The sequence below is a fragment of the Haliaeetus albicilla genome, chromosome 2, assembly GCF_947461875.1.
Source record: "Haliaeetus albicilla chromosome 2, bHalAlb1.1, whole genome shotgun sequence".
Taxonomy (NCBI): Eukaryota; Metazoa; Chordata; class Aves; order Accipitriformes; family Accipitridae; genus Haliaeetus; species Haliaeetus albicilla.
Window position 1 is genome coordinate 40,913,705 of NC_091484.1, and position 27,281 is coordinate 40,940,985.

General features: G+C 38.0%; 1 protein-coding gene across 3 annotated transcripts in view; it reads left to right on the forward strand.

Annotated features, from left to right (window-relative positions):
* The window catches only part of TBC1D5 (TBC1 domain family member 5), a 328,348-nt gene that overhangs the window by 263,954 nt on the left and 37,113 nt on the right, over positions 1 to 27,281 (forward strand). For 2 of the 3 annotated variants that reach the window (XM_069772135.1, XM_069772143.1), the window contains 3 exons: positions 3,060 to 3,145; positions 8,012 to 8,289; positions 17,708 to 17,871. In XM_069772135.1, the coding sequence (XP_069628236.1) occupies positions 3,060 to 3,145; positions 8,012 to 8,289; positions 17,708 to 17,871 (528 nt within the window). Of the gene's footprint in view, positions 1 to 3,059; positions 3,146 to 8,011; positions 8,290 to 12,682; positions 12,761 to 17,707; positions 17,872 to 27,281 lie in introns of all 3 variants that reach the window. The other variant, XM_069772151.1, reaches the window with a different exon arrangement.

Below are 27,281 nucleotides of genomic sequence, written 5' to 3' on the forward strand. Positions count from 1 at the left end.
TCTCTTTCCTTAGAAAGGGAAAAACATAAATGTGTTCATCTGTATAATGCCCTTACACAGTTTCTTAGGGAGATTCAACAAACTTCTAATTTGAAGGGTTGATTTCACTGTCATTTTGACATTATCCTTTTAAGAAAAAAGATTTTAACTGAGGTACTAGTCAAAATACATAAATTGAAAAAGAAAAGGAAAAACTTTACTTGTGTAAATAAGTAAAAATACAGATAGGATCATTCTAAATTGCACTGTATAGGAAAAAAATGTGGTTACTGCAAATATTTTAAACAACAGCACTATGTTTTGCTGTAAATAAATTTGTTTAGCCTTCAGTCCTAATACATGGAATACAATATAGGGGACAGCTCAAATTGGATGCTTAGAGAGGGGAATTATTTTAAAATTCATACGGAAGAGATATTGTAATTGTGTAGCTTTTCTTTTCTACTTCTTATATTTAACTTACTGAAATTAAAAGAGTATAAAATTCAAAGGACAATCACAGTGACATAAAGATCATGATTTTCATAAAACCGTATTTTTTGCTGTCTGAATTTCAGTTTTCAGAAGTATTTAAAATTTCTGTGGTGATACTTCACAGATACTTGTCTGCTAACATATATGTCAGGTTGGGTTTTTTTTAAATAATGAAATTTTCCAAAAGGATATCTCTGTAGTGTTACAAAATGAGTTGCAGCAGTAACCCTTGGTATTTACTGTCTTGCATTTCTAATGTTTTTTCAACAGCATTTTTTCTGAGGGCTTTTTCTTCACAGCATGCAATAGTACTTTAAACTGCTTCTTCCTTTGATACCTTTAAACCTCATAGGAATTTAAATAGGCCCCTGTGAAAGTAATGCTTGAGCCTCATTCATATGTTCTTAGATCATTATTCCTATTAATGGCTTTAAGTGCTTAGATAGTAGATCAGCCTTTCGTGTCTGGAATTGCTTGTCATTTCTGCATAAATATGTTTCAAGATACTGTTCCACATGATCTTTTCCTCTTTTTTTTTTTTTTATTCAGAAGCAATGTGTTTTTTTTTTTTTTAATTTATTGGGCGGTAGAAAAGAAATTTCAATGTTTGCTAAGTTTAAATAGGTACTGAGTTATTGCAAACAAATTGCAAAACTGGCTAGCATCTGGTAACATGAATTTTTCAAAGGGCTGCCTTATGACTTAGAAGTGCCCATTACTTTAGCCATCGCTTACTCTTCCACCTTGTTGAAATGGTCATCAAGACATGTAAAGAAAAATGTTATTTAATTCATGGGAGAAAAGTTACACTGTTTGATTACTCGCCTAGGAGTCGCAGAACCATCAGTTATCCTCATCACGTCAGTTTGGATTTGATTATCATAGAAATGCATTGAATTACCAAACTAGAGCAATAGTAACTAAAGCTGATTCATTGTTATTGCTGTCAGTTGATGAGGATTGACTTACAAGCCATATGAATGGGTAGAGTTATGCAAATATTGTTCTTATAACAGGAGAAGGAAAACATAGAGCGGCCATTACAATGTGGGTGGTAGGATAGATGAGGATTTTTTTAATGCTTGTCTAATAGCTTTTAGTTGTTTCATTTTTTAATGAACATTACAAACAGGATGTATTTTAAAAATGTTTAATCTGTTTCCAGAGAAAGAAAATGAGGCATTTCATACAAGATTAAGTCTGACTGCAGGAGGTGATCTGGAAATTCCTAGCCTTAAATTTGACCCCAGAAATCATCGTGGCCTTTGATATCTACCACCTCTTTAAATCTTCTTCTCTCCTTTTGTGCACATGCAATATTTTGGTCTTTAAAACGCAACTCCTATGTCCTCCTCCAAAAATAAGATTTCCAAGGAAGCAGGGTTATCTGCAGTTATGTGGAAAATGAGAGGATACGGCTATGGGTACTCCAGTCTATAATGAAATCTGGAGGGAAAAAATACAACATGTGAAACAACTGAAGACTGATTCCATCAAAAATGTAATGTACTCTCACCTGTGAACGATTATTTCGGAAAGGTCATTGAGTAGTTCATTAAAACTGTATTTACTACTAGCAGGACTTAAGAAGGCAGATCAGAATATAAGGCAACAGCTTATGAATGAATAAACCTTTAAAGCAAATAATATTTAGAAAGTACTTAGGTCTGGTCTATGCAATACATCTGATCATTATGCAGAAATTTACCATTTTGTTTTCTCTTATACTAGAAATGAATTACTTTAAGCCATTTTTCTCTTGTAATTTTTATATATATTAAAAGGGCCTCTCTGTACCTCTCTGTTATTTTGGTTTCATCTGTATGCAAATTTTTTTACTTAAAAGCATTTACTTCGCTCCCCCCCAAATAATGCATTCATTTGGTGGATTAAGTCCAGAAAGGATCATTTCAGAACTACTGAAGGCAGCGTGCTTCAGTAAAATAGTTTCATTGTGGCAGAGGTGGAGACTAACAAGTGGCTTGTGGTTTCAGTATTAATGATATAAATTTTATTATAGGAGATCAGTTCTTTATTCGTGGATTCTGAGTTGGGTGAAATTTGGTGAGAAAAAAGGCTCCGCCTGCCATCTAGTGGCACTGTGCGGGTTGTCCCCCTAAATCTAATTCTGGGCTTAACCGAGGCGCTGCTAGTGATGCATTCAGTTCAAAATGTTAGCTGTAGTTTCTCCTTACTATTACCGTTTTCTTTAAAAACATATCACTTAAGCTTGGAGGTGGTAAAATTCTATACCTGAACTCAAGGAAGAAATCAGATCGGTCCAGGCATTACTGATTTAATTAGAAATGTTACCGCTACAGCCAACAGCCACATCGCTGTGTGGAAAAACACTGATTTCTGTGAGCATGGAGTGGACTTACCGGTAACACTCAGTATTAAGTATTTTAAGAATACACTTATGTAACTGGCATTACTGCCTTGAGAAACCGAGATCCTGGGAAAAGAAATGATTCTTTAAATTTCTAATCTTCATTAATGAGCATACCTCTGGTCTTTGCTTTAAATCTCTCAGAAAATTCCAGTGAGGTATTCTTTTTAAATCTTCTTTTTTTTTTTTTTTTTAGAGAAATCCAAGACCAGTGACTCATCAATTCCAACAAAATTTAGATTATTACAAAGCTCGTGGAGCAGACTTGATGAACAAAACCCGGTAAGCTATTTCTGAATATGTGTTCACTGAACTAAGAACATACATAAAAAAAAATGTTTCAGAAGTCACTTTTATCCCAAACAGGAGTTACATAAGCAGTATTAGAAGCACATGTGTTTACTTCATGACATTTATTTTGAATCTTCACCTTGCCTATTATTACATGAAAAATGAAAGTTTTCCAGATAGCATTGCAGTCAGCTCGCTGGCATTTTCTTAAGGCTAAGGACGTTCATATGCAATGACGTGTATACTAAAAGCAGGGCGTAAAACGTTGCCAATGCGCGGTCTGTAGCTGAACCACTTCCAATAATGCATCTAATCGCAGTCTGGAGTATCCACGTACCAGAAGCTGTGCAAGTTAAATGGAATTAACGTCAATCCAATTTGAAGTAATTTTTACTAAACTTTTTTGCAGCATTCCTCCCTTGTTTTAAAAATGGTTTGTATCAATACTGCTTAAATTCTTTGTCAAGGCCATTTCATCTAGAGGTCACAAGTGCAGAGGTGCCCGTGCCCCGACTGGGTGGCCACAACGTGGGTGCCGATTGCTGGTGGGTAGTGGCTGCTGGTGGCTGAAGGGCAAGCCAGCGCAAGACACCAAGCTTGCTTCAATTTATGCTCTCACAGGGAGTTTCTTGGATTGCACGTGGCCCCAGCCGTATACTGTGCTTGCTGATTCATAGGAACTTGCCAGCTTTTAAAGCTTTGCACCTCTGTCAAATTCTGTTTAAATCAGTTACATTAAAATCTAGCTACAATTAAAATGGAGTGGATTAAAAAGCTCTTAAAAATGGAGAAAGGAGCAGAAATCAAAGCTGAGTAGAGTGACTGCAAAAGCATCTTTTTTTATTTTTTTTTAACCAGGCTTTAAAGTTGGGGAAGGCTGTCAAAAATTACTGCATTCTATTGCATTTTCTTAATGTTTTTACTTATTTATTCTTTTAAAAAATGGTTTCAAGAGTTGCCTAAACTTGAAAAATAAGTTATTTGAAAATTCCAAAAGAAACATTTCAAGGATTTTGAAAAAATAAATAAATCATAAAGCCCAGACAAGAATGACACCTGTTGGAAACCTAAATTCTAAGGAAACAAATGTCCATTAAATCTGTGTAGGAAGGTAAGTTCATTGCACACATATATACAGGATACACACTAAAGGAGAGGAGAAATTGTTCAGAATAGTTCAGATAGAGGAATAACTGGGATAAATTTATCTCAACACAGTGACATTTAGAGTAGGTCAGATGTGGTAAATCTGTTTTAAGATTGGACTAAAGAGAGAACTGGAAGATATAACATTAGGAAATGTTTCTGCAGTGAGCAAAGAGATGGATTAGATCAGCTACCAGGTCTTTTTCATCTTTAATTCCACAGGCTCAATGATATATTTAAAATATCTTGGCAAATCTCTAATATATATTGCTTACTTTATCACATATAAAACTTTTTAATCCCTCATATTCATATATTTGTCTCTCATCTCTCATAATGGCTACTTACTGAAGAGAGAAATCCCTTTGAATAAGGCTTGCTTAAAACAAAACATTTTTATCTTAGCAGAAAACTGCAGAGATTGAATCATCTTCTACTGCTAGTTTAAAAATATACCATTCTCAGTCAAGGTCAATGATGCTTATTGTGATGAAAGAAAATTGTTTGCTTCATAGATGGAATTCACATCTCTTTGGTACTCATATTTTTAAACTGGTGCCTTACTTTTAAATGCATCTGCTGATAACTACAATATAATCAATCAGCATTTTTCTTGTAATTGTTGTGCATGTCTGCTACATTTAGATGGCTAAAATGTAGACATTGATCCATGTTTAATGCCTGAAATCATCCTTTGTATTAATTTATCAGACATGTAAATGGTAAGATGTAGATACATTGTTCTTATTTTCCAGAAGCTCAGCTCAGTTTTAATGTACCTCCTCCAGAGATCTAGCACCTCGCTATTGTTCATTTTCTGAAGCTGTGATTCAGAGAAATTGCACGATAAATTTTACCTCAAAATACTTTCACTGAGACCACCTCTTGACAAGAAACTTAGATAGCATCATTATTTATTTTTCATGATTGTGTATGTGTTCTGAGCTGATGATTAGCAGTGTCAGTTCATAGCAGAGCCAAATCACACATAGATATTAAGAGCTACGATAACTATCCTTTCTAGTTCTCAAATAATTATAAAACATTATGGCATGTTATTGTTGAAAGCATTTTTTAAAATCATGTTTCAAACATAACAGCTCAGAGGAGATTTTTGTTTTTTATTGTTCCTGTAAAGTGAAGTTTCTCAAAAAGTCTCTTTCCAACCATCTGAAAAATGCAAATAAACCAACTTCTCCTGGTTTTTATTTATGTCAAAGCAGCAAATTAAACAGTGTAGAAAGAAAACTGATACTTAGTATTAAGCAAAATATAGCTGAAAAAAAGAAACAAGAAAGAAACAAGAAAGAAACAAGAAAGAAACAAGAAAGAAACAAGCTGATGGACACAAATACACAAGCATCTGTATCGGCTTTGTCTCCTGCATCTGTGGACCATCATGATTCCAATGATGCAGTTAGCTCAAAGCATCCAGTGGCTTTGTTGCTCGGGTAGCCTGTCAGAGAAAAAGATTTACTTCCAGTAAATATCACTTTTTGTGCAAAGTCAAAGGGGGTTTTTTGCTGATTGTCAAGACTCTAGACCTAGAGACAACACAAACCTCAGGCTCAATATGCAAGCCATTATCTTCTTTCTAAGGTGATGTTTCAGGTGAGTGAGTGATATATATACCACCCCAATCTTGGTGACTAGTTTCAGTAGACTGAGGGAAAAAAATTTGCCAAATATACTAAGGTTTGGATTCTGAATCTCAACCAAGTTATTACCGGTATGACCCCCAAAATCAGTGATGTAATTAGATTCATTGCAAACTGTTGATAACTGTTTGATACCTGCTAAGCCAGCACTTGGCATGTCTTCTTCCGCCTTCAAAGCTACAATCTTCGTTGTCTTTCTAGAATGCAGAAGACATTAAACAAAGGGCCCTGTGCTGACTCTTCTGATGCCACATATATGTAATGGAATAGAAAAAATTCCTTTTTTTTCCTTAAGTGTCTCTGCAATACCTCGGGGAACTGATTAATAACCAAATCTGCTAGGCAGTAGCAGAGTAAAATTTAATAGTAATAAACATTTTACCACGTCCTCTTCTTTAAAATCATTGGGACCTATTCAGTTTGCTTCTGAAACCATTTGGGACGCCTGCAAGAGTGTTTTACAGTTCTGAAGATGCTCTCTTTGTAGTGACTTTGTCGGTCATTCTCAGGTGGTTACAGAAAGACTTTTTGTAATATTGGCAGCAATCAATAAAATGGGGAGACACAGAACCATCCTGTAATTGTTATTCAGCAATCATTCCTTTCCAGCTTCCATAAATTGGGAAGCAGCACTTTGTCCCAGCCTCTGTGCTGCGGTTCCTCAAAAAAAATGCTACGTGCTGTCTTTCTTCATCACCAGTATGTGGCAGAAGGGCCCCTTACAGCTTGGGGCTGTATCTCATGAGTGTGCGGGCTCACACACTTTCTTCTGCTGTCTCTCATTTTAACCGTATCTATTCTGAGTCTGAACTGTCAGCTGTTGTTATTTTCTGAATATCTTCTATATGTGTGCGCGCGCGTATATTATGTATTCTAAAAAAAACATGTCTCGAGACAAATAGGGAAATTATATGAAAAACAAAATCAAAATTACTTTTCCAGGTGCTTGCGCATTTTACAAGTCACCCATATTAATTCATTTGTAGTTTATTTTTAGTTAAAATTCCCCAAAACATTGCAAAACTATTTTTTCCCCAAGTACAATGACTGTATTGTTTTTAATTACATGTATTTCTTCAAATTTTTTAAAGACAGCTATTTGTATCACTGAACTACAGATCAGCAAAATAAAACCTCAGGAGTAGAAAGCTCTCTGTGATTGTGATATATTTCTGTGAAGGGTATTTCAAGCATTAATTATATAAAACAGGAAAATATTGCATGAACAAATAGGAACAGCTTTGCTGCTCCCTGGGTTATGTGAACACTTCTACTGGGAATTAGAAGCTTCTTTGCCTCTTTATTTTAGACAGATTAAATGGTTCAACAATTTCCTCATTCTTAATGTTGCATATAACTGAAGTGAATTAAATAGCCACTGTAGTTAAAAATAAAAAGTAACAATGATAAGGATCATGATCCAGTATATGTGTTACATCCTGAAACCATTCTTCTGCCAAAATCATTTTAGAAATCAGGATTCCTGTTAAAAAGTGCTTGGCTTGAAATGGCTGGGCTAGGCAGAAGGTGAATTAAGAGCAAGAGACATATAGCTCTGCCAACCTAAAAATACAGTCTAGCGTTAGTTTTGCTTGTTGAAAGAAATGTTTGGGTTTGAGTTATTTTAAACATTTAAGAGAATTTAATCTAACAGAAGTAAATATTAAATCAGTCTTTGAATAGGAAGTGCAAAAAGTCAGTTTTATAAAGCTTTCAATGCCTTAGAGCCTAGATTGCTTTTTGTCACTCTTTGGTTTTTTCATTTAAAAAGGCAAATTAAGAAAATTTGTGCAAACTTGCTTTGTTTGGGGTCAGTCTGCATTTTTCAGGAAGAAAGGGCCAAAACAATTTGTCCACTACCAGTTGGGAAGAATCCGCACCACACACAGTCCCTGTGGTTCCTGTGTGTATTCCAGTGCGACTGTAGTAAAACACCTTCTTTGTAATGTTCAAGTCTCGGATTTTCTTCCCCCTTTTTTGAAGAACAATGCATGCATTGCTGTACCTGTCCAAACCACTGGCAAGGACGTGATGATTTCTCCTCTTTTTTCAGCGCCAGTGCTAAGGCTGCCCCACTGAACATTAACAAAGTCTCCAACAGCTTACTGAATTTTGGCCGAAAGCTCATTGCTCCGGCTATGGCTTCAGGCGGGGCTGTGGGTGCTCCTGCCGGCGGGAGCAGCTTTCCTCCCCCTGCAATGCCCATCAGAAGCACAGTGGAAGCCCCCCAGCACCACCAGCAGCACCACCACCAGCACCACCACCAGCACCACCAGGCACAGCAGCAGAGGATGATGAAGTCCGAAAGCATGCCAGTTCAGCTGGGCAAAGGTAAAGGTGAAACGTGTGGCAGCGCCGCGACAGAGGGGAGCTTCGATGTGTGTCTGAGGAAAGTCCTTTTATTGATTTTATATTGATGGGAACATATTTGGAGGAAACAGAAAAAAACCCAAAATTTTGTTAAGCGGGACATCTATGCTAAGTACAACAGCCCATTTGCAAGGTAATACAGAATTAGATGTTATCTCAAGAATGTACAAATACTATAGGAAGTTTTGAACCTTTAAAAAAATATTAACCAGAAATTATGTCAGACATACGAACAAACTACACTGTTACCATAAACATTAGCCAATTAATTTTTCAGTCTTTTAAATGCAACATATTTTTAACTGTAAGACTAATGTCATATAGGGTTTTTCAGGTTATTGGCACAAATCCCATGCATAAGAATATTAGCTAAATATGAGTGAAGGAAGTTAGATCAATTACAGAGTAATTCTTAATAAAGAAAATCTTGTTCCCTTCAGAATGGGTGGAGCTTATTTGAGAAGCTATTTGAACAATAACAGGTATTTGCCTTTTAATGATTTGTGATGGCCCTCTGCACTTTCTCTGTTTAGTAAATACTGCTTCTTTTTCTTGAGCCTTTTTTTTATATTTCTTGAGGACGGTTTATTCGAACAACAAAGTCACAAGCTCAGCTTTGGTGGTTGTTTCCTGTACTCTGCCACGCTCAAGGTGTGTTACTGCTTTTCATCTTCAGACAATTATGTTCTTTGCAAGGCGTATCTAGAGTGACATGGTATCTGCTGCTTCTAGCAACTCATCCTAAGTAATGGTTACAAGTTTGAGGGCTGGTGCTCATTGCCCTGAACCATTACGTAGGATTGCATCGTATTTTTCACCAGATTTGAAAGTGTAAGAGAAGGGAAATAACACTTTGTAGCTGAAGTTGGTGTTCTTTCTTTTCCTGTAGCACCCATATGGTCCAAAGTTAGTCCTTTCATGATGCCTCGCATCCCCAGCAGACACTGAGGGAGCAGAATTGAAAAGTACAACCATTTTCTTGAAGCAGAGAGATACAGGCACTTCTGTAAGGGCCACTGCAGCTGATTGGCAAAATCCAGATATACAGCTTCCCTCAGAATCATAGAATAACCTTAGAAATTGCTCCAGCAAGGGTTTTACAGTGCAAATGTCAAACTGAAACGCAGTGAATCCTTGATGCAAACAATAGAAGTAAAATCAGGCATGGAACAAAATTATTTCCACAATTCTGGAGAGGATTTTTTGTTTGCTTTTTTAAAAAAGTTTTCCATAGTTCCCATAATCGCATTATTCTTTTTTTACCTTTTGGGTTGAAAAGTGGTCCTTGGGTGGTTATTTTCTTTCCCTGCTTAATATAAAAAAAGTGTACAATTTGAAGCAACTTCTGTAGGTGGAATCAATTGTAGCTTAATCTTGATGTAGCTGGTCAAGAACGACCCTGTTTACACTTGTATGTGCCAGCTAATATGTTGCATCATCCAGAAATGCACCTGACACTTTCCATACAATAATCCGGATAAAAAATTGTAGTTGTGTGTGGTCAGTGTCACGTACAAGCTGTGCACGTATTTCTGTATCAACAGAAGTATGGAGATTTGGTAAAGTTATCAAGAAATTGTGCAAATTTATGATGTAGGCCACAAAGCATTTTCATGGTAAGAGGAAATAAAACATACTGCAACGCTTCAGTACCTGCAGCTTCCTCTCACCCTATTCTGTCTATCCATATTTGGTACCACACTTGCAGAAGTAATTTAAAGGCAACAAAATGTAAATATACATTTTTTAATCAGTTGAGATGACAGTGAGTTTCGGTTTACGTATTAGTTCCATGCTGGTTGTTCCAGGCCTGTACAGTTATCAGTACAGTATATTGCCTGTAGTTGGATAGAAATTTTAAATGACAGCAGCTAACTACATTTTCAGGTGCCATAATTTATATTTTTAAAGAGAAACCCAAAATGGCAAAGGAAATATAAAGCCTCTTAGAGGCTGCCCAGTGAATTCCCTCCGAAGTAAGTTTAAATATAGGAATAGCTTAGTAAAAAAAAAAAAAAAAATCCCTATTTGCAATGACACTGTGGCAGAGACAGGCTAAAAAGACCCTTTGGGAGCATGATGCAGATACCTTTGTAAGCAACTCAGCACCATCTCCATCACCTCTTAAAAGTGAGAATAAGTCTTTTCAGTTCTGTGCTGAAGGACAGCATCACCACCGCAAGAAAGTGCTGTACAGCATCTTCAGTGAATGAGGGCACTCCCCACAGCTCTCAGAAGTTGCAGGTACTTCTATCCCAGGCTTTAAGCTTTAGGATTTAGAATATAGCCATGACCTGAGAAGCTCTGATCCCCCTTCTGTTTGTGCTGAACTTTTTATATGCCTTTTTACCTTCTGCACTGGCTTTTTTCAAACTCTGGATTCTGCCCTAGCTTTTGAGTATCTAAAAGCTATTTGGCAGGGTTTGTAACTAGAAGGCTCCCAAGTTACTGACTAGCTGTCACTAATTGTCTTACATTCCTGTTCTTCACTGTGTTTTCAGCTCTCCTCAGCCTCCTGGAGCTCGGTTATTTAGCTGAGGTAGGCAGAGGCACAGATTTAGGAATTAAATAGATAGATATTTGCACTTAAAATTGATCTAACACTCATGGATGCTCAGTTGAACGGTATAACAGCCCAAAGTGCTGTAAATCTGACAGGCATCAAGTCATAAAAGAAGTCATCTATTTTTCTCATATTGTATTAGTCCTTTCATATTTTGAATGCTCAGGTAGCGCTGATAAATTAATATGTAGAGGGTTATAAGTTTGAAGAGATTAAATTAATTGCCTGATCTACTTTTTTATTAAGTGTGAAGAAGTCCTTGGTAACAAAATATCTCACAGGACTGGCAAAATAATCCTATCCCAGCTTTAACAGCTCTGTTTAGACAGTTACCACTCACGAACCAGCAGCAGTGACAGGTGTGACTCGTACTGCCACCTCCAGGGGTAGCGTGTGGTGGACTCTAGAGGAGGGATGGTTGGTTTACATAATCGATAGTAATTATTTCTCACTCCGAAGTTTTGGTCCGTGCTGAATTTCTTTAAGAAAAAAACGCATGTAATTTAGATAATGTAAACAGAAAATGAGTGGAGGAATATGAAAAAAAAACATAATTGCAAGCCTGTAATTCCAGATGAGTCTTCAACATTACAAATCACAGTTGAACAAAGTATCCAGACACCTAATTGGAAATTCAGTTCCTCCTAATATTATATTAATCCCATTCAGCCTGTCCTCAGCACAGCAGAAGATTGGGTATCATTGCTGATTACTTATGCAGGGTAGCCTGCTAATAGAAAAGGGATTAAAATATTCCCTTGATCCTACACAACGCAGGAGTTCATTGGCACAAAGGTTGAATCCAAGTCTCGAGTTCATTGGATTGTCGGTTGAGTTCGTTGTCTTGAAAGACAAAAATATTGATAATGAAAAAATACAGGAAAAAAGCAGAATTGTTGCCCTTTGTGTTCCACTGGATTCTTGAGCGTTCAGAAACTGGACACTCTTTGATTATGAAACGGCAGTGTGTTGCCAGAAAAAAAGCATTTCTCTTTCACTTCTTCCCTGATAGTGCCAGATACAGTTTTCCTTCTAGGTCCCTTCACGCTGAAACCCAAAAGGTTTTTGATTTGAATGCCACTTTATCACAAGGACAAGTTAGAGGACCAGTTTGAAGACGAAGTTCTGCCAAACCTGTGATCAGCTCTTCAAAGGGCTTCCAGACTGCTGTTTGGTTGTACGAGTTGATGCTTCTGTGGTATTTATTGTAACACGAACAGAATTTCCACAGCCACCGAATATGCCCTAAAGAAGTGATCTCCGTATTTAGAATTATTTATGAACTGTGTCTAGAAAACGAGTACGCTTTTTCAGAAGGAAAACGAAGTTGTCCTTACTGATAGCAGAACTGACTAGAAAATAAAGGAATAAACCACTGATTAACGAATGCTTTTATTTTTTTTTTCCTTTTAAAAAAACATACGTATTCTTAGGCAGTTAGGGAGTTTTACTGACGGTAAGAACGTGATGCTCCCAGACCGGCAGAAGGACACTGTCCGTGCCGAGTACCGGGCACAGCACGGGTGTGATCGCTTCAGTTTAGACGCTGGTATCGGTGGGTCTCTTCAGCCAAAACACTGCTTTCTTGCACGTCTCCGGCTGCAGCGTGTCACGCACCGGTCATCGACGCCTCCCTGCCCCTAGGCCGCTCGCTCAGGACGCCGCTCGTGTCGGAAGCAGGGTCTTCCACCTCGAAACGCCGGAGGTCGCAGCTCCCTCCCTCACCGGCCTGCGTTCCCTGGGGAAAGCCACCCGCTAACGCTGCTGTTGTTTGCTCCCCAGGCGAGGCAGGCGCCGGCGGCGAGGCAGGCGCCGGCGGCGAGGCTGGGCCGCCGGGCCCCGGGCGGCAGCGGCCCCCTGCCCCCCCAGGTACGGCTGCTGCCGAGGCCGCGGCTCCTTCTGTGCTGTGCCCCCAGCCGTCCGTCCCCTCCCCGGCTGCGCGGCCAACCCCCCGCGGGCTCCCCCCCGCACCCCTCCCTGCGCGGCGGCTCCATCCACTGCCATTGTCCGTCCACCGAGCGGCACTGTTGGGCCGGGAGAGGAGAGCGGCTTCACTCCACCTCATGGCTGGCTCCCTCCCTGACCGCGCTCCCTCCCCTCCGTCCGTGGCCCTTCCCTCGCGTTCGCTCCACGCCCGCAGCCGTCTTCGTTGAAAACGTGTATTTATTTGCCTTGCGCTTCGTAGTCCGTTCCACGCTTTGTCACGGGGGGGCGGGGGTCTCCTTTTCGTGGCGTTGCTTCCCTCCGCGGTGGTCTGGCTGAGGCCGGTGTTCTGAGCTGCCCCTCTGCCTTCGTGCGCCTGGCTAAAGAGGAGCTTACCTGCCGTGGCCTGAGACAGTAAGCGTACGGATCTGTGAGATGAAGCGGCTTGAATAAATTTCGAAGTGCTGGAAGCCTGCGTTCCTATTTCAGTGTAGGAGAGAAAGGGAGACTGAGCTATCCGAACTTCAAAAGTTCTGTAAAACTCATATCACTCTTTCTGCAAGGTTTAATGCTCTACAGCCTGGCTACGGCAAATACAGAGTAATAGATGAGCAGATCTGAATGGGTTTGAATTATATATCGTGCCTTGCTTCTGTTCTTCTTGGTATCTTTGCCCCTGCTCTCCTTGTAACTATGAAAGCTATTCTTTTCCTCTGCAGGGGCCAAACAGAATGAGCCATCAGTTTCGTGTGCCTTTGGTGCGTCTTCCTCTGATTTTTTCATATATTTTAGTAGAGACCCCCAAAGTTCGTGGTTATCTCCCCTGTAACTTAACTCAAACTTAGTGAGACCTGAAGCTTGCTTTTCTTTCACTGTAATTCTCCTCCAGTCCTCTCATCATCATCTTTTACGTTATTGTAAGTCCTTTATTACAGATCACGTTACATTTAAATTTTCCTTCTTCTTTTCAAGACACTGCAGGTCTCCGCCCTCTGCCCTGCAGCAATACCAACAGTTCGGTCCCTTTTCGCACTACCACATCTGCGTATTTTCCAGATGGTTTTGAGGCAGAGCATTTGTAAGCCTGGGGTCAGCCCCAGTATTGTTCACAACAGGCAAGTAGTGAGCCAGTTAGAAGCCAGCACATGGAGGTAACGCCGCTCCTTTTTACCTCAGAAGTGCATATATTTTTAGTGTGTGAAATTCTGTGCATCATTCCTGTGAACTATTTATGCATTTTAGCGTGCATATATATATATTTTTGAGACATCCTACGCAGTAATGTGTTCTGACTACTGCTTACATCAGGGATCCTTAGCTATTTGTTCAGTGTGCCTCATAAGCATTTATTTGATTTCTGTGCTTGGGGTTTCTTCAGCCTGTTTCCTGTAGGCTTTAGGACCTTCTGGTATACGCTTAGATGGTCAGAGATTAAATTTCTCTAATCTTCTTTTAAGGAAGCATAATGTATTCATCTGAGATTGATAGAAAGCAGAGAAAAATGAGAGTTTTGATTCAGCTGTCTTCCCAGGTTGCTGATTAAGCTGCTAAAGAAGAAGGGGATGAGTTTGGTTAGTTATAAACTGTAGTTATTGCATCACTTTATAGAGTTTGATTCTACATGGAGAGTAAGAGTTCTGTTCTTTTTTTTTTTTTTTCTTTCTTTCCTGAGGAATAATCCAAAATTAGAAACTCTCTCAAATGACCTTGTTAAGCTATTGAGTGAGGAGAACATACCACACTGCTTCTTAAGAAAGATGTAGAATCAGTAAGACACACAACAGAGAAGATACAAATGGCATTTTGTGTAATCCTCCCAAGGTCCTGAAATCTTTGCATTGGTGCCACAGGGTTATTTCCAAAGTTACGTGAGGGTTGTTAATGCCTCAGAAATCGGTGCACACATAATACATCTGAAAGACTTCAAAAGTGTCATGGTGACTTCAGTTAAATGTTCTTGCAGTACCTTCACTAAACTTCTGTGTTGGGAGAATGATAGGTGGCTTTTTTGTTACATTAGGGAAAACATGCATGATTGGTCTGACTTGTCCTTCAGCTTTCTTATTTACAGTTGTAAAAATGATGACTCCTCTGGAAATTGGAAAAGCCTATTACAATCCAAGAGCTCTGCTTTATGACTTGCAACACACTGTAATTATTCATAAATGCTATTCTTTCTGTCTTGCTTAATTCTTAATCACATCCCCAAATAATCCATGTCACAGTGCTGTTCACAGGATTGGAGTCAGAATAAAAATTTAGTGTTTCCTGATGATAATTTTCTCAGATTTGCTTATTCATGCAGAAAGATCAGGTGCATCCTAAGCTTTCTTCTTACCTGGGTATAAAACATACAGAAATAGTATTTTTATCACTTTTTTTTCACTGCATCTCTATCTTAGTTTCATTACAACTTGTATTGCTTTTACTTTTCATCTTCATTATATTTTATAGTCCATAAGAACAAAATTAGTCAAAGCTCTTGGTGTTATTTGAGCAAATTCCATTTTAGGATGGTTGCATTCTTCTGTCCACAAAATCTCAGCTGTACAGGAAGCTGTTCAGACTAAGTGGTAGGTGGTAAGTGACTAGAGGAGGGCTGGGAAGAAACAGAAAAACGCAGCTGAATGAAGTTGGTGGGAAAGAAAGAATATATAAAGGAAAAAGTTGGAATAAGGAAGTTGCAGAAGCAGAAGAGGCAAGGTGGAGGGGTCTCAAGAAGAAGAGGAGGCAGACAGAGGAAGGTCCACAGGAGTAAGAGAAGCAGGACATAAAATGTGGGAGGGTCACAGGAGAGATGAGCAAAATAAGGCAGCAGAGAATGAAGAAGAAGGTGGGAAGCAGTTTATATGCCAATTTGCTTCCAGGAAATGGTGAGAATATTAAACCCAGAACCTTTCTTGGGTTTTGTCCTTTTTGGTCTGTTTTGTCACATGTGATGTTTTATTCTATGCTAGTTCAATCTCTTTGCATTTAACAGTCTTCTAGCTAAGAGGAAATTTTAAATAGATCTGTATTTATTCCCTTAAGAAAATGTGAATTGCTGGTTTCATGTGACTGCAGCTGTGCAATATATGCTGTGTCGGTCAAACACCACAGAGAACTTGGCTCGGCCTTTGTCTCCACCTGGCAGGTGGCCAAGCACGGCACCACTGACTTCTACACCACTTCGAGGACAGTTACCGTTCTAGATCCTAAATGACTGAATTAACATATTTCTGTATGAGTAGGTTTTGCTAGTAGTTTCCTTTTGTTTAAAATATTTGATCTCAGCAGAGCTGGTCTCCTTTTTCATCTAAATCTGAATTCCTTTCTGTGTTTTCTGCAGCCTTTTCTGCCTCTATTTTCTTTCATTTCTTTGTCTTTTAGTTTTCTTTTATTTCTGTAGAAACCTGTATCATGAGGGAAGACCACAGTGCATAATGAAGGGGAGACTAACCCATTCTGGAAAATGAGTTAGTTTTGTATTTTCAGAATTCGCAGTGCATCCACAATGACAAAATGCTACATTGTAAGGTCTGTGCAATAATATGCATCATATCTGGGAGTAAAACTGGCATAGAGGGTAGGAGCAGCTCAGAGCAAAGAAGGATGAACCACTGGCATCTGTGAGGGAGGTGGTTTCGAATTCTATCACAACCTCACAAAAGAGATGAAGCTGCATCTGTGACATCTGAATGATGTAGTTTCAGAGGATCATTCTTGACACTGTAGGTGGTAACATGAAAAGCACACTGAAAACAAAAGAAAAAGGAAGAACATAAACAGACTCATCAGAATAGCCAACAAAACAAGAAAAGGGAAGAATTCCGGAGCTTTAGGTTTACATGCTGTTTTACTTTCTTTCAGAATGGAAAATTCTAGAATTGCATTGGGTCACTCTGGATTGACTTCCTCATACACATAATAGAAAGGCTTTTTAAAACTATCATCTGTCCTAATGGAACATTTTCTTAACGAAAGTTAATGAAAACTGACATACTGGTTTTTTTCTTCTGGAGCTAATTGAAATAAAATTTTAAGTTAAATACTTCAAAACACTTCGTGGGCTTCAACTGGAAGAAATGGTCCTTATCAAAGACTGCCTGACTGCATGCAGTGTCATGGTGAAATAGCCCATGCATCTACCCAGATGTCTTTGCTATGACAGTGGACAGCACTGGAGGACGACACTAGAGGACAACACTAGAGTCTTTTGAAAAGCTGCATGAAATGACAACCAGTTAACTATTGAGTAGACTTCATAGAAATGTCTGTTAGGTGTAGATGGCCTTAAAATTTGAAGCATGAGAACTTACATTCTTTCCCAAACTTAACTTACTTTTTCCTATTGTAAGTCTAGATCTTGTCATCTAGATGTTCAGTGTCCAACCCATTCTTGGAATCTGACATTCTTGTTCTTAGCTTTCTTTGCCAAGCTTTATAGTTTATTTGTTGAGAGAAAACGGATTTCCTTTGCAATGTTGACGACATCAGATATTTTTTTTTATTATGAGATGGTACTTTTGGTCATTATGCTGCACAGGGAAGAGAAGGTCCTCAGTCTGTGGGTGTAATAGGGTATATATACTGAGATGGTATTTGTGTGTGTGTGTGTATATATATATATATATTGTTTAGCATATATATATATATGGACTAGATGGTGTGTGTTTGTGTATATTTCTATATATACACTAAGATTTTGTATTTTTCTCTCGTACAAAAATTAAGTTCCACGTATGTCAGAATAGTCCTTCAATCTCACAGTGCATGCTGACACACTTCAACATTTCATTCTGTGTTGAGCTATCTGTGAATCTCAGTGAATGTCAATTAAGGCAAGGAGGTATTTACAGGGAAAAGAAACTGCCCGTTGATTAATTCTTTTGTTACTTTATACTTGCTTTACAGGCCAAAGTTCAAAAAACATCAGTTCATCTCCAAGCATAGAGAGCTTGTCTGGAGGACGTGAATTTACAGGATCTCCACCTTTGTCTGCATCAAAAAAGGATTCCTTTTTCAGTACAATCTCCCGCTCCCGTTCCCAGAGCAAAACTATGAGCAGAAAAGAATCGGTGGGTTCTTTAACTTTTTAAGTTATTTTAATGTCACACTGCATTACTTGTTAGAGGCAATCATTTCTCCCATTCATTAAGCACTTGCACTTGGAAATGTTTCCCTAAGCACGCATTAATGGCAAAAGCAGAAATAAGCTATTTCAACTGTTTCTGTTGAGTAACATCTCCATTATGGCTTCCATCCCATTATCCTACCTGAAATGAAACTGTGAAAGCACCTGTTGCCTCTGAGAAAGAGGAGGGAAGTCCTGTAAGTTCATTTGCTTTGTTAGACTGTTGGTGTAGTCCTGAAGTTAATAAACAGTTCGGTGGGAAGCATGAAAGCTCAGCAGATCCAAACATGTCCATCTGTTGTCCCTGAAATTCCTTAATACATCAGAGGTTTCCCAGTGTCTGTCGCATCTGTAGTCTGCAGTCACAGTTCTATTTCTTGCACAGCTCTGACCTTATATTTGGCCACAAGAAAGTATTATTCAAACAGATTGTTCTCATCCAAGAAAATTGCCCCTTATCGTGGGTGTGTTCCAAAGAAATTCTCATCCCATCAAAGATATCGTAGGAGCACTACTTTGATAAACCTCATTTGCCATGGAGCAGAAGCATTCTTGTTTATTTTATATACACATTTCCCATTGTCTTTCTGCTGATTAGAAACCAGATACATAGTAGATGGAAAAAGCTGTATTTTTGGTAAGGTTAAGGCACAGTGGTTTTCTCCATTCCATTTTTACAAATGTATGCTCATATAACTTCCTATTGATTATAACTTCCTACTGATTTCAATAAATAGGAATAGCAATATTTCTATATTACAGCATTTTTCAGGTGTTCAGAGCTAAATATTGTGCAGAAATTTAATCTGAATATCTCAGCATTTTTGTCTTTAAATAGCAGAATCTTTATTAATAGTCACATCATATTTTCAATTTGATATTTAAAATGTTCTAATGAAATGCACAACTTTGCGCAACTTTGTTCAGTTTTTGTTCACTGAAAGAGAGGGTTTAATTCTTGTTCCACATGCTTTAATGTTGTCTAAAGAAAAGCTGTGTTTTGTGGTTAGTCAACAAGAAGCTATAATTTTGGTTTGTGTCCATTTAAGACATATTGAATTGAATCTAAAGCTAAAATAACAACATAATATCTCTCTGCTTGTCCTCATGAGTTGAAGAAAAATAAATATACTGATATCAAACTTTTCTTTTTATGTGGTTTAACAAGATCTAAATCCAGCTTTTGTTTGCAACTTTTGTCCAGGTCAGCATTTGGGGATTTTGTGCTAGCAGAGTTTAAGAATAATTCCTCCTTAGTTCTCTAATAGAGGACATCATAGAAGAATTTGCCATTATAATATTTGTACTCAGTTAGAATCCATTAATGATTAACATGTTTTTCAGGTAAATAATTTCCCAAATTCATGATATTTTATTAATGTTTTTTCAAGGATTTTAGACAAAGAAGTATTCATTGGAACAGATCTGTAGTCCTTATAATAATTTTCAGTAGATTGGTAATCGTGATAAACTAAGCAGAGCATAAATTTTCAAAGGAATTCTTTGAACTGTGATATATAATTCATATTGGAGCATTTTATGATTAAACAGCTAGAAAAGGTTTAGGCTACTGAAATCTATTGCCTTATGTTCAGTTTTTGACTGACCTTTAATATAGGAGAAAGGAATTTGTAGCAGCTCCAAGAGGAAAGGGTTTGTTTAAATCTGTTGTCTATTGCTCAAGATGATGTTTGGGTTTTGTTTTCCTGTAAATTTCATGATACCTCCTTTTCCATGTAGAGAAGAAAACCTCAAAGAGTTCATCCTGAGGTCCCAAAATAGTAGCATCAGAGTTCTCCAGTCTTACAGTTGCTTCATTTATAGCTGTTTTCTGGAGGCAAAAGAAGGCTTGAAAACATAATGGATTCACATCTTTGTTTTATTTATAAAACTGAGCTGGTTTATGTTTTTACTCCAATAATTATACAGATTATGTTGTTAAGTATTGGGGAAATTACCTTTGCTGGAACATGGCCATGCATCAATCACTTTATAAAAAGATGGTTTTAAAATCAGTCATTCTTGGTGTAACAGATGAAAGAGAATGCATTTCCCTTTCATCCTTGTACTTCTAATTAAGGCCCTTCCCAAGCAAAGTGGGAATGGAATACATACATAAGAATATGTCCTTCAACATGGAGTTAAAAAAGTGATTTCCACAGACCAGAGGACGTTACTGTGACGTTGTCATGGGATGAACAGGAATGTCATCATCGCAGGTTGCACCTGGAGTACTGTGTCCAGTGCTGGTCTCCCCAATACAAGACAGACATGGACATACTGGAGAGACTTCAGCAAAGGGCTGCAAAGGTGATGAAGGGACTGTGGTACCTCTGCTATGAGGAAAGGCTGAGAGAGCTGGGGCTGTTCAGCCTGGAGAAGAGAAGGCTCCAGGGGATCTCATCAATGTGTATAAATGCCTGAAGGGAGGGTGCCAACAGGACAGAGAAAGGCTGTTTCCAGTGGTGCCCAGTAACAGGACCAATGGCAATGGGCAGAAACAGAAACACAGGAGGCTCTGTCTGAACACCGGGAAACATTTTTTGACTGTGAGGGTGACTGAGCACTGGCGCAGGTTGCCCGAGGAGGTGATGGAGTCTCCATCCTTGGAGATACTCAAAAGCTGTCTGGTCACAGTCCTGGGCAGCCGGCTCTAGGTGACCCTGCTTGAGGAGGGGGTTGGACCAGATGACCTTCAGAGGTTTCTTCCAACCTCAACCATTTAGGGATTCTGTGACAAGATAAACTGGAATGTGACTTGTCTAAATTCTTTTTTTCCTAAAGGTGGTCCCACAAGTTGGACTTTCTCTGGGCGAGTTGTGATCAAAATTAATACTTAACTTGATTCATTGCCTCCAGGAATAGGATGTATCCATTTCTTGTATTAAGGACTTCTTAAGGTAGCAACATTTGCGTTATATTTAGTCTTCTAGATCTTTTTTTCCCCTCAAATGCAAAGATCAATGGAATGACTTTTTTACTGCTGTTGTCAGAAACAGATGTCCCCTGTTTTATTTAGTTAAGGAAGTGAATCTACAGCCTCAGGGCTGAATGCACAATATCAGATCATGTTTTGGCAACCCATGGCAGCCTTACGGTTTTCACGTTACTATTGAGTGGCACTCAGCTGTACGTTAATGTGAGGCCCACCAAGTGTGTTTGAAAGTCTATTTTGTGCTCAGCAGTGAGATTGTTCCCTACCCCTTTATATAGTTTGCAGTTTTCTGACAGGAATAACTTAGGTTGCAGTTTCTGGAGCTGTCTTCCCATAAACAACAACAGGAACTTTTAATATATAATGCACTCCGGTGCCTGTTATCTTCTGGCTGGGTCAGTCTCACTGGAATAAAGTCCTAGAAAATTTCTCTCATAGCCTGCTTACTGCCCTCCTTTTTGGCAGTTGGGAAATTGGGTGCATTTGTGGTCCGTTTATTTCTCATTATGTTTCGTTTACATCTCCAGCAACAGTTAAGGACAGTCTACCCCTCTTTTTGGCAAATAGCAAAGCTGCTTAGACGTTGATTCTGGCAAATATGGTTGGCTGGTCTCAGTTTCTGGCAGAATATTCTGTAAATTGCTTTCAGCCATAGAGATGTGCCAGAGAGGGTACTTTTGAGTTGAACAATATAAACATTTTTAAAACTTCCATGAAAAAATACAGGAGAAAGATGGCTTTGACTAAAAAGAGGTTTGATTCGGAGAAACTGTGTATTTTAATAAGTAAATTTCTACATAAACGTTTTCAAGTTAAGAAAAATCAAATTATCCATTTGGAAAATATGTTAGTTTAAAAATTCCCAAGAAGGAAACATTTCTAAGGAAATTCTGGAGCAGTTTATTTTCTTTACTAAAATACTGTACAAACATGGTCAGTCAGAATCCCCATTTCTTAGCAAAAAAAACTGAACAAAAGTGTCATGCATCATGCTGGTTTTGATTGCACAGACTTTTTAATTAAATCAGATTTGACAACATATGCTATTGTCTCCACAAGCAGGTATAAACAACTGTTACTGTCTGTGATTTACATAGCTAATCTGACTGATTTGAAGTTAGTTATGAGTACCCCTACAGGTTAGAAAATTAATGTATGCCATTATTTTCAATTAAACAGGCATCTGCTCTACTGATTTAGAACCTGATCTTAAGGGTACAAACTTGACAGTTTTGCTCAAGTAGAAGTGGTATACAATATTCAAAGAGATAATAAAATAACTACTAGACAAACACACAAAAAAATATCATGCATGCAAAAATTCCTTTGAAGAAGAGCAAGCCTTTTATGCATGGTGCACATCTTGGAGAATTTTTTTATTCCCTTATATCTTTTCCCTGACTTATTTTTTAAATCTCTTTAAAAGGTTTTAAGCAAAATATTTGTCAGTCCATACTTACCAATGCCAAAGACTTATTTGGAAATACAAATGCTATGATGAAGTATCCTTTTTTTAGTTAAGCACCATAAAATGTGCCCAGAATAAGTAAGCGTCTGTGTACAACAGCCAACTCCTTGATCAGTGTGTTGGATTTGTTAGGCCTAAAGTTAAAGACATGATGATTGTGCTCAGTGCCATTAAGTTTAACGACCTTCAGTGCCTTAACGTTTAACTGCAGTTAATATTGGACGACACTTGTCTTCCTTATTCTGATGTGATAGGCCAATTCAGACACCTGAAAAATGCAATTTATTTAGTACTTCAGTGCTTGTCTAATTTTAGGGATAGATGAAGAGAATATTAAATCTGAGATGCTGCCAGGTCATGTGAACAGAGTTCATAGAAAAACCTCTGAGATATTTTGGAAGTGTGATTCTTCTCTCTGTTGCCTCTCTCAGGCTCCCACAACATGCTATAACTCAAATGAAAGAGCTGAATACAGTACAAGGAAAAATAAGCTGCCTTTTAGAGTTTTTTTATTAGAAATACTTGCAAGTTTCATATAATTTAGTAAAACGACAGCTGTATGCATGAGTGGCAGCTTTGAATCCTAATGCTCCTTATCTTTTTTGGAGTGATTCATTTCAGGGAAGAGAAACTGTACTGTGATAAAAACAGGAAGTTAATTGCTTAGAATAAAACATGAATAAAAACCCAAATGGCACTGCAGTGCTTTTTCTGTCATATTATGAGCAATAAACATGTATACAGAACAGATCTGTGGGGCCATTTGGAAGATTTTTAAAATGTCAGTATAAACTGTTGTCTTTCTCTGGTACAAGAGTTTCAGATACATGCAGCTAAATTACACTTGCCAGTAACTTCTGCACAGAAGCAAATTAGAATGATATCATTTGAAAGAAGGCAGTAAGAACTTCTAAAATTATTGGGCAGCCCTTTAAAATTGTCAGGGAGAATTTTAAAAATACCAAAATGATGAATGAATGAGACGACTATCAATCAGCAGTGTTTACAAAAGGATCAAAGTGACTTAGGAGCCAAGAAGTGTGATCCTTCACTCCACAGCAGTCATGTTACCAGCAGCAGGTACAGGACTTGCTTTGTGCATCCTCTTTCTATACATTAATCATGAAGTTAATGTTTCAGCATCCCAGTGGCAAAGGAAAATATATCTGAGGATCTGTGTTGGTCATTTGACCTGCCCTTTTTTCCTTTTCAGTGGAAATTTCATCCCTTCATCTTGCTCTTTTAAGATACCACAAAATTACTGTCCACTTCTGTGAAGAGCTGAGAGACCTGCACTGAACTCTCAACAAAAACATGGATGAGAACATGGATGAGAAACATCTCTCTAAATCAGGCTATTGTTTTAGTTGGGGGGGAGTGGGTTGGGGTTGAGCTGAAAAGGTTTCTGTGTTTGGAAGGTTTTTTTCCCACTGAACTAAATTGTAGGTATGTGTTTAATACCTTGACTCTTATTTTTAACTGTGTTTGGTTAAATCAAATAATTTGCTATAAAAACAACAAACTTGTACTTCTGGTCTTTTAACTATGTAGTGTAAATGTTGTATATTTACAGTCCCTTCATAATCACTATACTTAAGTTTTACCTCCTTAAACTCTGAACGATGTAAGCAGTGATTCTAAAAACACTAAATAATAAGATCTTGGTCTGGTTTGTATCCTCAATCATGTTAGGAATCATATCAAAGGTCAAATACATCCAGCCTGAACAGAGAAGGGGTTAGCAAAACTTTTTTGCAACTGATGCTTAAAGAAAATTTTACTGTGTGCATATTAAATTGCTTATTTAGGCAGCAAAATTAAGAAGCATAATTACATAAGTACATTACACCTAATCAACCATTTCAATAACATTCAACCAAACAGTTTAGTAATATAATATTGAAGTATGGAGCATGAACTTTATTCATTGCAGAATATCTATATATTAATCATGCCATATCCATATTTATATGCATTCAGGAATACTTACGACATTGTTTCAGAGAGCTCAAAAATCATGAAATTGTGGTGTTTTTTTCCCCTGCTCACATTTCTCTTGCATTTGCCACAGTGGGCTTATGCAGTATTAAAGGCCAGCAATGTGTGTTCCAGATGGGCAGAAAGCCCGTCAGATGTGATACTAAAACATAATGGAGGAAATGGGATTCTCATTCGCCTATGTGTTTATTTATAGCTATTTCCAAAATACTTACAGTCATACCATCTAAATTAATATCTCAGTGTTATTGTTTATGAAGAAATATTCCAATTTGATTAAGTCAGCAATGTCAACAGCAGCACTGAGAGAAACCTTTTATCAGCATTTCTCTTCAAAGGAATAATTTCTACTGCCCTACAGCTCTTTCTGTCCTTATCTATTCCCTTACCAAGTGAAATACTACCGATTTTCTCAGTTGTTCAGTGCCTACCCATCCACAATCAGTTTTGTGCATTCCATAGATCTTCCAGCTTTTTGTGGTTTTTGTTTTCAAAGTGTCTCTCGGCAGTCCCATAGTGCAGTGCCAGCAGGTGGACTTATGCAGGCAGCAGGTAGATGAGTCTCACACGTCTTGTGTCTGCTTGCAAAAGAGATTTCTTTCCATCCCTACTTGCTTTGTCTCTAGGCAAGAGCTTTCTCTGTTATTCATGTTTATCCTTCTCCATCTTCCTGCTAAGGAGAGATTATCTAAGCATAGAAGTGGAGTATTTTTAAGAGGAAAATACACCCAGGTTAGATGAAAACAAGTCCTGCTCTTGCTCCAGTAGCACAGTTGCTGGTTTCTAGCTCTGCAACAGTGAGGCTGGTGCACCTGGAAGCTGTTCCAGTAATAGGTTCGACAGTGGGAGCTGCTTTGGAAAATTTCCAACCCATGGTCCTTTACCGCTAACGTCTCCAGGCAAGGTGGGATGTGGCAAACTAAGCTGACTCCAACAGCATGACACTGGCAAATTGACTTTGAACTATTTAAGAAGGAAATTCAACAGCAGGACATGGTGTTTAGAAGCTGTGAGCCAGAGTTTCAGCTATTTTCAGGATTTTAATTGAAATGAAGTGGATCTGTCAGGGGGCAAGGGAGATCCTCTGAGGCTCTATCTTTCACTTTCTTCCAAGTGTCACTATATGTAAATATTTTTAGCTGTGTTTTAAGAGACAATAAATCAAATAAATAGGTAATTATACATCAACACAATGAAACAGATATTTTGCCTCAAAGTCACTATAATCTTCTTAGTAGAGATTTTAAATAAATACTGATTATAAATAATTTTTTTTTACCTTGCTGTCCTCATAAAACTAGAGGGCAGGGAAGAGGGACAGAGAGCTTTTCTAGTTTGGAAGAAGAGGACAAATAGCTGGCCATGAATTCTTGTTTCTTATATTTCAGAAAAGCTACAGATTCACAATGCATTAAAATACACATGTATATATATTTTACCCATCTTCAAATTTATGAAGAGTAAGAAGAACATAATTTTTCCTGCATTTAAAAAGTGTGGGTCTCCTTGAACAATGCTAACTCTAGAGTGTTAGAAATTTGAATGTTGGAAGAGAGAGTTCCTGAGTCATTGGCTATTCTGAATCAGAGTTGCAACCCTTTCAGTTTTGTTGCGGCTTGTTCACTGTTTCATAGGGGAAGTTAAGTACAGAAAGGCTGAAATTTTTATTTATTCATTTAATCCTTTACCAATAATCTGTTGGTTCTCTTTACATGTGCATAGCTTGGGCAAGCAATGTGCGATGCCATCCTTTTCTGTGTTGTTACTGAAAGCACACAGAGGAAGTCAGGATTGTACTAATGCCCAAAAACATGTGCCTTTGCAGGTGAATGCCTTCTAGCATTTTAATTTATTGCCAAATTTGTCTTGGTCTCATCCTAGTTGAATATTTTTATCTGTATTATAGAATTCCTTTCTTGGTTTTGATATTTGTTTTCAATCAGAGCCCTCTGAACCAAAAAATTTAATTTTTTAATTTTTTTTCCAGTGTTGGTATATAACCTGATTTAGCTTGGCTTCTAGGAGTCACAATGGATATTTTGTTGACCTTTCTTTCATCCTTCATTTTATTTTCTTATTTTTCTCAGTCTCATTCCCCCACCCCTTTCAGAGGGTTGTCACAGACATAATGTTCACTAAAGATTATGTAGTGGCAGTTCTGTTTCAGGTTTTAAAATAGGTAATTATTCTTCTGAATTTACTTATTTGAGCAGATGAGGGTGCATTGTGCCCTGAAATGTTTTAACTTTGACAGCACTGTATTTTGAACCTAAACTTCAAGGATTACTTTTTACCTAATTCATTTGTGCTTACTCTGATGTCCCCAGATGTACTCTGATATGCTTGGTGAACTTGTATCTAATCATTTCACAGCCCCTTCCACGTAGAAGAAACTTTCTCTAAACATCTGCAAAGCAAATGCCTTATGAAAACTCTCCTAAAAATTCCACCTTTCCATTGACAATGGTTTGGTTACTAACATGCTGAAGCCATGTCTATAAGACTGACTAATATAGCCATATTGTTTCCATGTCCTCCCCATATGTCTGTCTGCAGCCATCTGTTGTCTCTTGGCTTACACTGTTAAGTCCTTTAGAGAAGCCGGGTTCTTCTTTATGTTTGTACAGCACCCAGCAGAGCAAGGTCTTGGTTCTGATGAGGGCCCATGAGTGATAAAATTAAATAATAGATAAGTTAAATCAGTAAATTAATTTTTTTTTTTTTAATTCTACTGTATGTAATTCATTGCTCAGAAACAGTGGTTTCTGGTTTAAATGTCAGCATATGCTGTAGACTATTCTGTGGCTGGCATAGACCATAAAAAAATTATGGGGGTGTCAACAAACATTCAGCTGTCAGGAGTTCAAGATTAAAAGGTTAAATCTTGTATTTAATTGGTAAATTCAAAATTGAAAACTAAATACTCACAAAATGGAAACAGTAACTACTGCTT